This window comes from Anguilla anguilla, chromosome 18 (genome assembly GCF_013347855.1).
Source record: "Anguilla anguilla isolate fAngAng1 chromosome 18, fAngAng1.pri, whole genome shotgun sequence".
In the NCBI taxonomy this organism is placed as follows: Eukaryota; Metazoa; Chordata; class Actinopteri; order Anguilliformes; family Anguillidae; genus Anguilla; species Anguilla anguilla.
This window is the reverse complement of record NC_049218.1, coordinates 19,147,068-19,163,023: the sequence shown is the minus strand read 5'-3', so window position 1 is coordinate 19,163,023 and position 15,956 is coordinate 19,147,068. Positions and strand designations below refer to the sequence as shown.

At 40.6% G+C, this 15,956-nt stretch overlaps 1 protein-coding gene across 2 annotated transcripts; it reads left to right on the top strand.

Annotated features, from left to right (window-relative positions):
- The first annotated feature begins 4,502 nt into the window (after positions 1–4,502).
- Positions 4,503–14,948, top strand: LOC118217787 (carbohydrate sulfotransferase 3-like). Of its 2 annotated transcripts, XM_035399799.1 has the most exons (4): positions 4,503–4,560; positions 4,716–4,810; positions 12,353–12,566; positions 12,898–14,948. In XM_035399799.1, exons 3-4 carry the CDS (start codon positions 12,487–12,489, stop codon positions 14,138–14,140), a joined length of 1,323 nt encoding a protein of 440 aa, XP_035255690.1. In that variant the 5' UTR covers positions 4,503–4,560; positions 4,716–4,810; positions 12,353–12,486; the 3' UTR covers positions 14,141–14,948. The 2 variants fall into 2 exon arrangements, with proteins under 2 accessions (XP_035255690.1, XP_035255689.1); XM_035399798.1 differs by having other exon boundaries at positions 4,521–4,810.
- Positions 14,949–15,956: the final 1,008 nt, after the last annotated feature.

The following is a 15,956-nucleotide window of genomic DNA, read 5'->3' as shown; positions in this document are numbered from 1 at the left end:
AATCCTGCAAGAAACCAATAGGGGGAGCCCATCCTCCAGTCAGATAGAGAAGTAGGTTCATAGGCACTAAACATGGTCTGTCTCATCAGTTCAACCGGTTGTACATCTGGAGAATAGGTCAAATATTCTGATTAGTTTTTAATATACAGTATATATTTTAAAGAATTTTTTATAGATATATTCTTGTAGGGAAAAGGATTGAGTTTTGTCGCAACTTGTTAAAATTCCAAGGTAGCAAGTGAGTACTCCTTCAGTACTTCTTATCACCATCAAAAGGCTATTTCTGTTTCTAATGGGAACACCACCAAACACGAACACCAAACCTGGTTCTAATACAAACACCAAACTTGCCTCTTGAGTGTGGACAGCGTGTCAATGGTTCATTTTCATACATATTAAATTTTGTGATTCTCTCTCCCTGGTACTGGGCACATGCATATGAGACATGCATCGGACTGACTCAAGATATAAGTAAAGACAGGAAGCATGTTCGGTTAGTCTAATAAGCCCACGTTGCACTTATGAGACCAAAAATGCTTCTGATAAAAGCAGTTTCCTAACCTTTGGGTTGGAAGCTTAAACACCAGTGCAGGTTATTCAACATACAATCCCATTACACAAGCACAAGTGTATGTATCTGGGATTGTATATGTAGAATGTTTAAAATATTTTTAGTTGAATATTCAGTTTCAACATCTTCAGCAACAACAGTTTTACAAATACAATATTCAGAGTTTTTTTAATGCATTCAAACATAATTTGCATACACGGAATACATTTGAGCCAGGTCTTATATTTTGTCATGAGTAGGCTGTATGTGCATTGTGATACTCTCTTGCTGATGCTCATTGGTAGAACGATACCGTGGAAACCACTGCCTCTCACCTGTCTCTTGAGAAGTGGTTGGACAGGAGACCAGAGCACATGACACAAGAATAGCCAATTAGAGTGGATTACCTAACCCTTTCCCTCTCACAGAATTTTAAGAAGTGGATCAGGATAAGCTACTTGTTTACCAATCCAATTTGCTTTTTAGAGCTGCGCTTAAAACACCATGTTTAAAACATGATGTGATATTTTATTAATATTATGGATGAAGAAATTGAAATATTATGGGATATTGTGTGATCTGCTTGTGGAAAGGTGTAATACCCCACTCATACTGTAGCACTCCAGCCTCTTGCTTTATCTTACTGAATTATCTCAGTTTCCATTTTAAATAAAAGATCTATACTGTTAAGAGATGTGAATTTTTCACTGGCTTTAAAAAAAAAATTTTTTTTTCTGGATTGTTATAATAAAATAATAACTTTGAGGACAAAACAACAATGACCCATATGGAATATGCTCGTGAACCTTGTCACCTAATTACATATGCGTTACCCCGGTCTATGGTTTTTGCTCTTAAATGGTTTAATACAAGGCTGTCTGTGACAATACTTATTAATGTATTTTAGCTCCATCTACTGGTGTCTATTGCTGAAGCAACAGAGAAGTTAAGGAAGCCAGAGGAGGATCTTGGGTTCTTGATTCATACCTCTTTTTAACACACTGCCTTTTAATATTTTTATTCACACTTCACACACTTCACTTTTACATACGGCCCATTCAAACTGCCGGTTTTTTTTTACTAAAGTAATTCATGATAAGTAACATGCTCAAGGGTTCTATGGCAGTGTCTCACCTGAGAATTGAAACTGCAATCTCTGGGTTATAAGCCCAGATTTCCCACCATTATTCTACATTTCTTTAGAAACAAAAACAAAAACAAAAAAAAAAAAACAGCTGAAATGCGTGTTTTGGCCCCTTAAGTATGAACAGTTGTGTTAGCAAGGTCCTCTCTGGGTGCTAAAACAACTTACAGTGATACCGCCCAACGTGCTACTGATTGACAAATGGAATAACAGCAGGCTGACACTCACATGTAGAAAACAGCAGTAATGAGTGAATTAAGACTGGAGCTGGGCTGGACCATGGGTGAGACTTTCTGATTTTCCAGGTGGTGCCCCTGAACAAAAACAAATGACCCCAAAAAAAGAATCAAGCAAAACTTCCTGTCACAGCTTCCTTTGAACCACCTGCCAATTTACAGCTGTAAACATCTGCTGCCAGGGGCCTGACTGTAATCTTACAGAGAGCAGATGGGGAGAAGATGAAGTGTCTGTAATCCCTGGGCATTCTGGGATGCAGGGGGTCTCTATGGAAGCGGAGCATGTAAGTGTACAGTATAATGAACTTTAAAAACATGCTTGTTTTATACCTTCCCTCCTTTTATAGATTGCCTCTTCTTAATTAATTTTGGTGTTTTATTTTTGGCTTTGTGGTTGTTTTGTGAGCTTCTGCGATCAACAGCTTATTTTGCCAGTTCTACTTGTATCCCTTGTTATTCAGAATTGCACACTTAGACAGTATGAAGAAAACCCCATGCACTAAAACGGTCACATACAGTAACTGACATCGTTTTCAAGTATGAAGTTAAACAGAATATTGAATTGGCAAAAAACAGCAAAAAAAAAAAAATATTGTGATTCATTTCCATACATATTTTAAGTATAAATTATTATATTTAATGTAAAATTACATTGATGTTACAAAGATCACCCATGAGATTGAGAAGGTAAAATGTAGTGATATAGAACCATCCAACCCTTCACCTGGGTCATGGTGCTGCTTTTTCAGAGGATTAATTTGCAGACTCAAAGGCACAAAAGGGGTTCAATTCAATTTTATTTGTATAGTGCTTTTAACAAAAGGCACTGTCATAAAGCCGCTTTACAGATATCAAGGGCTGAACTGCCAAGATCACGCCTATGACAACAGTGGCAAGGAAATACTCTCAGAAGAAACCTCGAGCAGAACCTCAGAGGGGGAGCCCACCTGCCACTGGGTAATTGTAAAATGGCTGATTACATACTAAATGTACAACAAGCAGGAAAGTGACATACGTATGTCAATGGCAATGTGTAATTGAAGCAGTGCACGGATGTCTCAGTTCTTGTTGTGATATGGGCTGGAAGGCCAATGGGTGGCACTGTCAGATAGGGGGACAGGCATGGAGTTGAAGCTGCACCGACTGTTAATAGGTAAGTCCTCCTAACTGCTCCTAACCAACTACGATTTTATTCATCTTGCCTGCTGTACATGTAGGGGAGTAGATGTTGTTTGTGTGGATCCACGCTAGTATAGAGATAGGGCTTTGCTTCACGGTTCTTGTCAGATCTATAAACATTTATGGTCAGATTTAAAAAGTTCCCGTAACCCAAGTTCATGATCATAAATATGAGTACATTTTTATTTCAGTTACAATAATCATGCATTCCCAGCGAGGTAATAAGCATCGTCAGCAGCTTATATGCATCACGTGGCCAGTAAGCTAATCTTTAGCTATGCATGTTACTATCAATTTTATAATCTTAAAGCAAGAATAACATCAACAATATTAAATAAAACCCCCTGATTCTCACCCTCCCGTTTCTCACTGAATAAAATGTTATTACTCAGATAGCAGCTTGGATTTGGTCTTCCAAAAATGTGGTCCCTCAAAAAATGATTCCCCAGAAATCTGGTACTAATATTTATTTTTGTCATGTCTTACCTGCAGCTGTTTCTACTCATTTAGTTCCTGTCTCTGCTACTTTTCACACTCACTGCCATCTTGGGCACTTTGGCCATATTGGCTACATTTTGAAGGGGGCAATTACTGTCTCCCTGTCTGTTCTGCTCTGTCTTCCTGTTCTCATGCGTTGTACTCTAACACTGAGAAATTCTTACTTTCACACTGCAGGTGGAGCAGCTGGAGCAGACTGCAGCTGGAGCAGAGGCACACTGCAGCTGGAGTAGCTGGAGTAGACTGCAGCTGGAGCAGCTGGATCAGAGGCACACTACAGCTGGAGCAGCTTGAGCAGACAGACTGTAGCTGGAGCAGCTGGAGCAGAGGCACACTGCAGCTGGAGCAGCTGGAGCAGACAGACTGTAGCTGGAGTCCCTCCATCCTCTCTCACCAGCATTAATATATATATAAGACATTTTATGAACCACCAACATTCATGAAATAGATATTAATCTATTTTAAAATGTGCACGCACACACACACACACACACACCAAAGTTAAAGTTAAAAGGTAAAAGTCCAATAACGATCTTGCTGAGATTTATATGACAGGCAAAACATGCTATGCCATAGGGCCCGAAGTGTCTCAATTCAAAAGCATCACATACTCTACCACTATCAATATATAGAGGGTCTTTTTAGCCTTCGGTTGGATTGTACTGACATTGTACATTAGAAAATGTAAAAAAGACCATTTTATTTTACCGCCAAATATTTGCACATATACAAAGACAGGACAGGTACGACAAGATGACTGACATGAATGAGCATGCTTGTGCAGATAACATCAATGCTGAAAATTGTATATGCTAGGCCTACTACTGAACCGAATCACACAAGCAGACCTGTGTTAAAACACCTTAACAGTGCGACCCTTGTGTTTAGACTTATACGAGGGGGTTGGTCGCATTGGCCACGTGACCATCTGCAGGATCTTGTTTGATAGAACGGTGCGTTCACCCAACACACATACTGGGGAATACAGGACATGTGTTTATGAAGTTTAAGTTTCCTTCACGTATTCACGTTTAAATAAAAATGCATGTTTGTCGCTGAAATATTTGGTGCTTAAATAAAAGCCATTTTCATTATTGCGGAGTTTCAGCTATACGTCGGCAGACTGGAACAATGAGGGATGCCGCGGGGCGCGCAATTGATCACCCGAGAAACCTTTCTCAAGAAGTCATAGAGTTTAATCAAGTAAGTAATGTAAAACTAATAAGATCCCTGAACATTTCGCATGTGCGGTACACTAAGTAAATTATATTCGTTTAGGTGTGTTTGTTTCGCTAATTTAATAGCCTATGGTACAACCGTGGGCTAATGTGAATGTGACTATCAATATTTCTCAGATGCGGTATGACCGTATAAATCACACATTACGCAGGCAAATAAGTGCTTCGATTAAGGACAGATAGACACTGCTTAGCGAACGAGTCCGTTATATTACACTTAAATTGCGGTGCGCAGTTTAATGGAAAACCCAAGCCATTGTTGTTAGCTCAAGCTAACAAAGGGAATCTGTGAACAGGAATGTGATGGTCCATCACCACACAGTACCAAAACGAAAGCTTCATGGACCCTGGAGTAAAGATCTTAACTCGCTTTTTTTGGAATAGCGGCTTGACGTCGTCACAGATTGCACATTTGCTGTGCTGTAGTGTTTTATATATTTCCCACGTGATCGTTTCCATACACGGTTTATTGATTGAACGTAATATTTCTTTCATTTATTTATGCTGATTTTGGTTTTAAAACGCTAAAATCTTTATAGCTCAGTTACAGTTACTTTCACTCTCCTAAAGCGACAGAATGTTGACTGATAAGTTACATGTATACAGTAATCTTGCTGTCCACTTTAGGTATATTTAAATTGCTCAACATTTACATAATTTTGAACAGTCTGTTCTGTTTCCATTGCAATTTTAAATCAATTTTAAATATCTAAATTAAAAGTTAATTATTATCTCTATTGGTCTATGTTAGGGTGCATTATTATTATTATTATTATTATTATTATTATTATTTCATATATCTATAATCCCTCTCATAACTTAACTGCCTCTGGAGTTGTTTGAAGGAGCTGTTAAATTACTAATATTTTTTTAAACAAAGAAACAAAAAAAGAGTTTTGAAATTGAATTATAATTTATCACAGGTGTATTACTTGCAATGGTAAATGTGCTCTGGAATCTAAAATTAAAATAAATGAATGTCTTTCTTCAGTGTTATGCCTCATTGGTTGAAATGACATCAATCCACAAATGCGCTAGTCTTCATTGCAGTCATTTAGCTGTCTGCCCCAGTAACCATTTGCTTTGTTTAATGTGAACACTGTGAAGCCATGAAGAAGAATCTACTGGTACCTCATTTTCAGCAATCTTGGTATCATCACCAACCTCAAATACCTACTGCTTACATGGCAGGACTGCAGTCTTCATAGTGCCTTATTCAAGGTTGTTCAATCCTGAACCCAAGAGGAGGATGTAGATGTCTAAGAGAAATTTACTATAAATGTGCATTTCACATGGTAAGCAAACTCAAATAGAGCTAGATATGGGCAAAGACACAGTCATATGAGTGGCACTATCAAGGTGGAGTCTCAACACCTACAAGATAAAGAGAGAGAATGTTTTGTTTTTTTAATCAAAACATTGAGGTGTAGTCTGAAAAGACTGGTTTTTAGATGTTTGCAGAAAACAGCCTTGCTAAAAATTTCAGAATAAACCAGCCTAAGCTGGTCAAGCTGATTTAAGCTGTGTTTTCGACAATTTTGGCTGATCAACGAGCAGTTCATGCAGCAGATAACTGGACCAGGTGATTTTGTTTAAAGAGAGGAGAGGAGAGGAGAGGTCCAAGGAGGCGGCGGGAGGGTCACTTGGAGGGATCGATCTGCTGCATAAAAACCATGAGGGAAACGTGTGAAATGTCCATCTGAGAAGGGTCCGGTGGTTGGCTATATCAGACACACCAGACTACTTAAGAATGAGGATGGAGCTCCGTGGCTTAACACGCACCAAGCGAGGAGAGCAGTCTCAGTGGAGTGGCCAAACTTAAAACTGCCGTTTGGAGTTGAGGAAGGTATTCTGTAAGAGGTGGCGATTGGTTGGAGTTGAGGAGGTTATTCTGTAAGAGATGGTGATTGGTTGGGGTTGAGGAGGTTATTGTGTTACAGAGTTTGAGGGTTTTTGTGTGTTTTAGATAAGAATGAGAGAGGGGGCGGGTTGGTGATTGTATACACTGCATACATATGCTGGGTGCTGAGAGAGCAGTTGATAAGAGAGGAGGTGAAAGGAATGATGGCCTCAGAGTTGAGCTGAAGAAGGGGAAGGGAATGGGGTCAGTATAGAGGTCAGTAGGCTGCTGGAATGTTTGGAGCTGGGTGTTGGAGTTTTAGGTGAAAATGAGGATCAGGATGCACAGGGTGAGCAAGTGTAAAGAACAGTAACAGACTGGATTCTGAATGGAATCAGTGAGACCACTTTACCTTCAATCATTTTGCAGAGATAAATGATTGACAGTGCATACTGTAAAATGACATACCATGTTTCACTTCTGTTTGCACACATTCATACCCCAGATACAGATATACATGAAGCCATTTTTAGTAATGCTTTCTGTAAAATACTAAGATTTGTCTTGTGTCATATTGTTAGTAACATGTGCCATTGAATCCATATGACCGTAGAATTATCATTCACGCAGGAGAACTGAACTGGCCTTTTGTATGAGATTTTGTTTTCAAATCTCTTAGTTAGTTTATTAAATACTGAATACTGTATACCTTGATTAATCTGTAGAAGCATCCCAGGTTGGCAGTGTACATGTCCATTGGTAAATTGAACTTAAAGCCTTGTCCAGGAAAGAATAGGCTGCACAGTTAGAAACCGATCTTAGTTCTTGCTAGTTCAGCAAAGCACATTATTTGTTACCTATTTTTGATTTTAGTAACACTTTGCATTAAATCTGTGACTCCTCAGGAAAGCAGCTGGCTGTATGGTGAATGCCCCTGTGTGCACCATGCTTAACTGAGTTATGCTGGATATGTACACATCTGTGTATAATGAACATCTGGGGACACCCTTTAGTCAATTTCCATGCACCTCACACTTCCATAAAGACCAGACAGACTCCAGGAATACAGAAGGGGTTTCTATGGTCGAGACCGACAATTGGAAGTGTTTTTAAAACAATGGCTCTATTCAGGAGAAGAAAATTGCGACAAATGAATTGTTTATTTGTAATGAAACATATAGACATGTATAATGAAATATGTAGACACTTATAATGAAACGTGTATATTTATAATGAAATATGCAGACATGTAATTTTTAAAAAGCCAGTGCTGTGAGAAAGGCCAAAAGCTTTAGAGTAAAATTTGGTCTGAAACAATGGCGGAATTATAATTTCACAGCAAACTGTTCCTTGCAAGACCAAATGTACTTTTATTTTGTATGTTGGCATGTTAGCATTCTCTCCATTTGTCTTTTATTCTGTGATTTTCCCTATATACGTAGAGACTAGTTTTGTGTTGGTGGATTAGTGAGGTATATACCTGTACTCTTTAATTATAAGCAGCTGTATCATAGCTAATCTTAAGCATTGACTTTAATTTTCTGGCTCAAGGAAGCTGGTAAGCTTTCGGGAAGCTAACTTGCTATCTAACTGGAGTTGTGAACTTTTATTAAAACAGCCGTGAAGCAAAATGCAGAACATGCAGGAATTTTCTTTTCCAGCTGTGTATATAGTATAAATACTCCTGGTGACTGGGGGCAGTGCCAGCTTTTGTCATGGGTATTGAGAGCAGTGCCAGGTTTAAGTATTAAAACCCTTCTTATAACAGCCTGACCTGGGTTTTCTGTGTGAATTCTCTGCATTAAGGAGGAAACATCCTCTATGGGATTTGTGCTGGAGGTCTAATAGCAGCGTGTCCTGTCCTCCTGATCCTGATCTAAAGCAGAAACCCTGGGAGTGATGAATGTGACTGGGCACAGCAGCTGTTTCCTGGCTGCCCTGCACACTGCTCTTTACTGTACTGCTGAGGCCCCATAAATCTGAACAGCAGCCCAACAGGAGCAGATGTCTTCGTCCTTCAGGCTTGAGTATAGCCGTGTTAAAGGACATGTAGCACACTAACACAGGTCCTGTGCTTTCAGATTGCTCTCCCGGCGTAATGCAGCAGCGATGAAGAGCAGCTGCTAAATGACTTCAGTAAAATATGAACATTTGCTACTTCTACTAAATAAAGTGGTATATAAAGACTTGAAACATTCACTGCTTTGGCCAAATGTCGTGATGCACTTCAGTGCAAGTCCTGAGGTGGTGAACCCAGCTCTTCTTGAGTTCAGTTTAAACCTATTAAAAACTTTAAAAAGTGCAAATATTTTGATTGTACCGGAGTGTGTTTATTAGTCAGCCTGCTAAAGGCTTTTTCCAATTGTGTAGTTTGCTTAGTCCTTTCAGTTAAACACTTCCCTGTTAAGTGTAGCTTATCAGAGCAGTGCTGTTCCAGCCCTACAATGGGGAGCAGCAGTCACAGCTCCTGTTGCTCCTGCGGCTCCTGCTGCTCCTGCAGATCCTACTGCTCCTGCTGATCCTGCAGCTCCTGCAGTTTTGCAGCTTTGCTCCCTGGTCTAAAATGAGCCAGACTGTTATGTATGTGGCCCCTGGCGAGATCAGAAGTTACTGAGCTGAGTTTCAAAGGGACTGTGATAAATCTCCCTGATCCTGTGCAGGAGTGGCCCAAATCCATAACTGAGACTGTTCTTCCTGGACTGGATCTCCTAAAATGTTCCAGCACAGGGTATTCCTGTCCCCCCAAGGGCCCTATGCCAGGGATCCGATCAGTTCCTGTCACCTGGCCAGTTCCAGAAGGAAAAAAATGATGTTAATTTAGCAGATGTTTTTTTACAGCCAGCTCCCCATTCCCTTGTCATCTCTTACACCTGCTCTTTGAAAAATCGACTGGTCATAAATCATTCATTATGTTTTTTTTAACAGGGATGTTTGCTTTAAGTTTAACATATTTCTGCACATGACAAATATTTGCAGTTTTGTAACAGAAGCTGTAAATGTTGGAATGAGTTCATGCAAATAATTTCCTTATTCACAAGCTTTTCTTTGTCCTCACGGATATAAAGCCTAAATGTAAAAGCTCTATGTTTGAGGATATAAAGCCTTTATTTGAATAACTGTGTTTATAATATGTGATATAAACACAGTTATTCAAAAAAAACAACAACAACAAAAAAACATTAACAATAAAAATAATCAGTGCTGGGAATTTCTCTGATAAATCAGTGCTGATTGGCTCAGTGTGAAAAGAAGCTCCTCCTCCTTAATTTGCCAACCCAGAATATCTCATTGACCCATAACTGCTGTTTGTGCTGTGAAAGGTCGACAGGCCCTCAACACTTCCTTTAAAAAGCAGGCGAGCGGGCATCCTGTATTTACCAAACGCACAGAGGGGTTCTGTATCAAGCTCAAACATTTTAGATGAGAGCTGCTCTGTGTTTACTGCAGTGTTTAAAGCCAAGGAGTGATTTTTCCATTGCCTCTCTATTAAGTTTCCAGTACTAGTTTCAAGCTGGCTGTGACGTTCTGGGTAGTTTCACAATTTTTTGAATCATTTGTTTGAATTTTCACAACTTTTGACTTCAGCCCTTGGTTTTTTTATGTGAATGTGTTTGTGGAAAATTAAATACAGCAATGATATTTCAGACACACAATGACCCATATTAAACTGGCATGACCTTGTAACTTTAATTCAAAAGTATACAGGTATCTTAATTCTTTTCACAAGCACTGCTTCATAGGTACGATAATTTAAGTGATTGCTGAACTGTATGAAAGCAAATGAATCACAGAAGTTTTAAAGTTTCAGTTAAGTACAAATATCAAATGTGTCCAGGCCAATGCGTGGTTGGTAGACTTTTTTTTTTGAACAGTGGCCCCAGACTATGGCTCGAGGCCAAAATCTGAGAGAGGACAGGACTGCTTTTGACATCATAGAAATGGGTTGAACAGCCTTTCCTGCTCACATATTTTTAAAAAATGAGAGCTGTTGCTTCAGCTTAATCATCTGCTTTGCTGAATTTGAAGTGGTGACATATGGATCCATTATGACCAGTATTAAAGGGAATAAATATTACAACATAATACTGTGGAAAACAAGCAATGTGTGAATGCACATGTCTGCAGCTTGCTATATTCATTTACTACATGCAAGCAACAATGCCAAGCTGAAACGCTAACTCAAAAAGCACAACAAGGGTTGCAAAAGATGATCAGTACACGTTTGTAAATGCTCTTTAATAATCTCAGATATTACGTGCTTTGTGTTTCCGCAAATTTATGTTAATGGGGAATCCAAAACATTCAAAGATTTTATTCATCATAACCTACTACTTGACACATATGTGTAGCCTACCCTTCAGAGACCTGAGCCTTAATTATAGCAGTGTTTGTCCTCCAAGCACAGATGTTTCTTATCCAGAGCGACATTCACCTAATTTATATGAGCAACAGTGCCAGACCTAGCTAACAATTTTCCCAGACCATCAAGTAAAGTAACATCACTAAAACACTAGTGGAAGTTAACTCTGCTAATCATGTACCATGATACGAATCCTGAATACGTACAGACTACATTCATAATGCCCCCATTCACAGGGACTTAATTCCCCAGTTCAGACAGCAGACAGGTGGTGATTGAATTTGTTCTGTGTTGAATCTTCTGAAACAAGGTTGATGCTGTTCTCTCATATTCAGCTACCTTGTGACCCATTTCAGTTTACAGAAGGATCACTATGTCCTGTCTAAATTCTCTTAATCCACACTGTCACCACCATATACCCATTGGCAGTAAAAGTTAGGTTTTATTTTTCACACAAATTCCCTCTCTACTGAGCAATGGCAGGGAATGTTAACATAGTGTTTATAGTTTTTGAAGGTATGTCATTTATATTTTGTATTCATTTTCATTTACCCATTCTCTCTTTTTGCCAATTTTATGCGTAAATTGTGTACATCTTCAGCTCTGTACACTGAGGCCTCTGGCAGCCAGATATCTTTATTGTCCCTATAAGGCTGGGATTAGTACTACATAAATAAGGTAGGGGTTAGTACCCTACAAGTTTGGGATTAGTACCCAGAAATGCTCAGGGCTTCACTTGTGGTTGTGTTGTGTAGCATATGGATGATAAACATGTACCTCCTGTACAGAGCACAATATGATAACTTTAATTAAAGAGGTAAAGGGTAATGAGGGCCATATCTGTCTCTGGTTTTCATGGCAACTTCTGGCCTTAATGACTTAATTAGCTGTAACATTTATGTAACATTTACATCTAACATCTGACATTTTAGCTATGTTTCTTGATAAGCACATGAATGACAGCTGAAGACCTTTTGTGTCCCTCTATGAAACATTTTCCTGTGATCTAAACTGCAAGTGTACCAGTGTTGGCGTATACAGCCAATTACCGCATTTAGCCAGGATAATTGGTAAAAACAGACCTGTATACACACCAGCCCTCCAGGATTGGAATTTCCCACCCCTGAATGAAAAGGAATGAATAAAATCAAAATAAAAAACAGCTCTGAAACTGTCCAGCAATGTTTCTGATAGTGTTTTTATTAAGGAATCCCCCAGTTTAAACACTTGTTTAGTTTTTAACTGTGTGTTCTGATATTGTAGTCTGCACATTGTGCAGTGTGTTAATCGGCCCTTTTCATTGGTAGGATGCAGCTGTACATGCGATGAGAAATGCATCAAACCCGCAGGCTGTCTGAAGAAAGAGTGCTGGAGCCTTGCGCCTTGGACACAACCCATTAAAACGCAGCCTGTGGTTGGTTTGGATCTACTTCATCCAAGAATGAGGAACAAGTATGCAGTAATCTTTGTCTTTATCGTGGCTCTCGTCATTATCGAAAAGGAAAACAACATTATCTCAAGGTAAGTGTGGGACCATTCTTATACATTTATCTCATGTAGGTTGTCTTCAAATAGGTAATTACAATCACTGAAATATAATTTGTAGGCGATATCATGTTGGCAGTATGAATAGTATGGTTTTGCCCTTTTGATTTAATATAATTTTTAGTATTTGTGTGACTTGTGTTGGATAGCTGCAGGTAGATGGTTATAATGATGCAAGTTAACTTGCCTGGCTCGTACAGTGATGGACTGCATATGATAGCCCCACCCACAGTCAGGTTCAAGAAGCTTCTCAGGTCAGATTGATCTAACCGCTCTTCTAACTGAGACCTGTCTGTATGTCTGTCAGGGTCTCTGATAAACTCACCCCAAGGCAGACTCCTCACGCACCCCTGAAGCCCAATGTTTCGGCTGCGGACCCGCTGAAGCCCACCATGTCCTCCCTCTCCTCCTCCTCTTGCCCCCTCACTGAGCCCAGCGCGGCCTTCACGCCCCCCAGGAGGCGCCTGGTGCACCTGGCGGAGCCCACGCGGCGGCGCAGAGATGGAGGGAAGCACATCCTCCTGCTGGCGGCCACCAGGACCGGCTCGTCGTTCGTGGGCGAGTTCTTTAACCAGCAGGACGGGACCATGTTCTACTTGTTCGAGCCGCTGTGGCACGTGGAGAGGAAGCTCAGCGCGGCCGCCGGGGGCACCAACTCCTCGGTGTCGGCCCAGACGTACCGGGACGTCCTGCAGCAGCTCTTCCTCTGCGACTTCACCCTGCTGGAGCGCTTCATCGAGCCTCCGCCTGCGGACCACGTCACCGCCGCCCTGTTCCGCCGGGAGTCCAGCGCCTCGCTCTGCGAGGAGTCCGTCTGCAGCCCGGTCGTCAAGGACGTGTTCGAGCGCTACCACTGCAAAGAAAGGTCGTGCGGCCCGCTCAACTTCACCCTGGCCTCCCGGTCCTGCCTGCGCAAGGTCCACCGGGCCATCAAGACGGTGCGGGTGCGGCAGCTGGAGAGCCTGCGCCCCCTGGTGGAGGACCCCCGCCTGGACGTGAGGGTGATCCAGCTGGTGCGGGACCCGCGGGCCGTGCTGGCCTCCCGCATGGTGGCCTTCTCCTACAAGTATAAGAACTGGAAGCAGTGGCAGGCGAACGGGGAGGTGCCCGTCGACGACGACGAGGTGAAGCGGCTGAAGGGGAACTGCGAGAGCGTCCGCACGTCGGCGGAGGTGGGGCTGAGGCGCCCGGCATGGCTGCATCGCCGCTACATGCTGGTGCGCTACGAGGACATCGCCCGGTACCCCATGCAGAAAGCCACAGAGATGTACCGATTCTCCGGGATCCCCTTCACGCCGCAGGTGAGGGAGTGGATTCGTAAGAACACCCAGGCGTCCAGCGAGGCTGGTGGCGTTTACTCCACACAGAAAAACTCCTCCAAGCAAGTGGAGAAATGGAGGTTCACCATCCCCTTCAATTTGGCCCAAATGGTACAGAAGGTTTGTGGTCCAGCCATGAAGCTATTTGGGTACAGATTTGTTTATAATGAAGACATGCTAACTAACAAGTCATACAGTTTGCTGGATGAAAAGACATTTCACTTTGCATAGTATTTAATGACATTTTTAAGGGTTTTGTTGGTTGTAGCATTTTTTAAAGTGCAGTTTTTACTTTTTTAAGGGCCTTATTTCTGTTTTGTTTTAATGAAAAACGTTTTACAGGAAACCCTAAAACACGCAAAGGGAATATTTACTTTTTTTTTACTGTTTAAATTTGAACATGTCAAACTGTGTCAAAGCTGTGTTTTGAGGTTCACACTGCTGTCTCATCATTGATTAATGGTGAAGCTTTATTTATAAATGCCTAAAAAGGGAAACGTTTAACTTATTTAGTGTTGTTACTGTCACACACTATAATGTGCTTTATTCAGAGAATTATAGGGTTCCTCCAGAAGATGCTGTACAGCATATTAGCTTTGGGTAATAGTGGGTTTCAGTACCTGTGATTTCTGTGCATTTGCAGGGTGCTGTTTTCACACACAGGACTACATCCACTGTTACCAGAGTAAAACTCCATACAGAACACACTTAGAACCAGTGTGTTAACATAATGTAAGAAGAAGTGAAGCAGCTTGTAGACTACAGGCAATGTCTTGAGATTGTATATATTTGATATGAAAATGTGTTCTAAAGGAAAGCTTGAAAAAAAGGACATGACATCTATGTTCATTGAAGAATATTTTTCTTGTAACTTATTTAACAGGCTGTTTTACATTGTTGTCCTATGGAACATATAAAGTCCAGTCACCCTGTTTATGGGGATGTGTGTGTCCATGGTGTTTCATATTTTGAAATGTCATTGGTTAATTGATCTTTCTTTTGAAAATAAATGAACGAGATACATGTGTTAAGACAAGGATTCATGGAGCGTGTTTGAATGCTTGTTACAAGGTGTCTTTTTTTACCTTTAAGAAAAACCAGCTGTTTGTATCTCAGCACATTTTCAGGCTATGTCAGACAAATTTATAATGATACATCTAGATTTTCTGTTCCTAATGGAATTATTGTACATAGGTGTAACATTGCAGGCAATTTGGCTAAATTGGAAGGAATATATGGTCACAGTAAGGCTAAATGATGAGGTTGTGTAGACTAGAGACATTTACACTCAGTTGAAGACGTTTTGTAGATGGTGTATGTTTCCATGGTTATCAGGCCTGTTCACTGTACACAGGGTACAGCCTGACCCATAGAATAGGTGAAAGGTTGATGATTGTCATGTTTATGGGAAGATTTGTTCCTTGGTTCATCACTCTGAAATTGAATTGTAGAAACTCATACTGTATGTACAATGTACTCATGCCAACAGAAACAGCCACCACTCTCAGTACCATTCTATCCTAGTCCGACAATGTTGTGATAACCATAGAATATTATAGAAAACTTTATTGTCCATTAAATATAAAATAAAATGGAAATTTTCCTTCAGCTCAATGCTCATTGCAAATGACACAGACAAAGGTATGTGTGACACAGACAAAGGTATATACATCTGTGTAGACAGCACTAACTACTAACTACTGAGTTTTACGTGACTAGTGGTATCCTACATCAGTTGGTTAAAAACGATTAGTTGGTCATTTCCCTTTTCAGACAGCAACTATTCTACGGTCAGAAATGTGTGTCGTTCACATCCCTAATGGATTGACTGTAGTTTACATTACATTACATTTATTTGGCAGGCGCTTTTATCCAAAGCGACGTACAAAAAGTGCATTTCATGGTCATAGACAACTGCTAAACACGGTTCAGTAAGGTACAATACTTATTTTGTACAGCTATTTCTAGCCAAGAACACAGTTCGCACAATGAACACTATTCTGACCTAACCTCTGCAAAGCCAACTAGGCAGAAGAATAAGCTACAG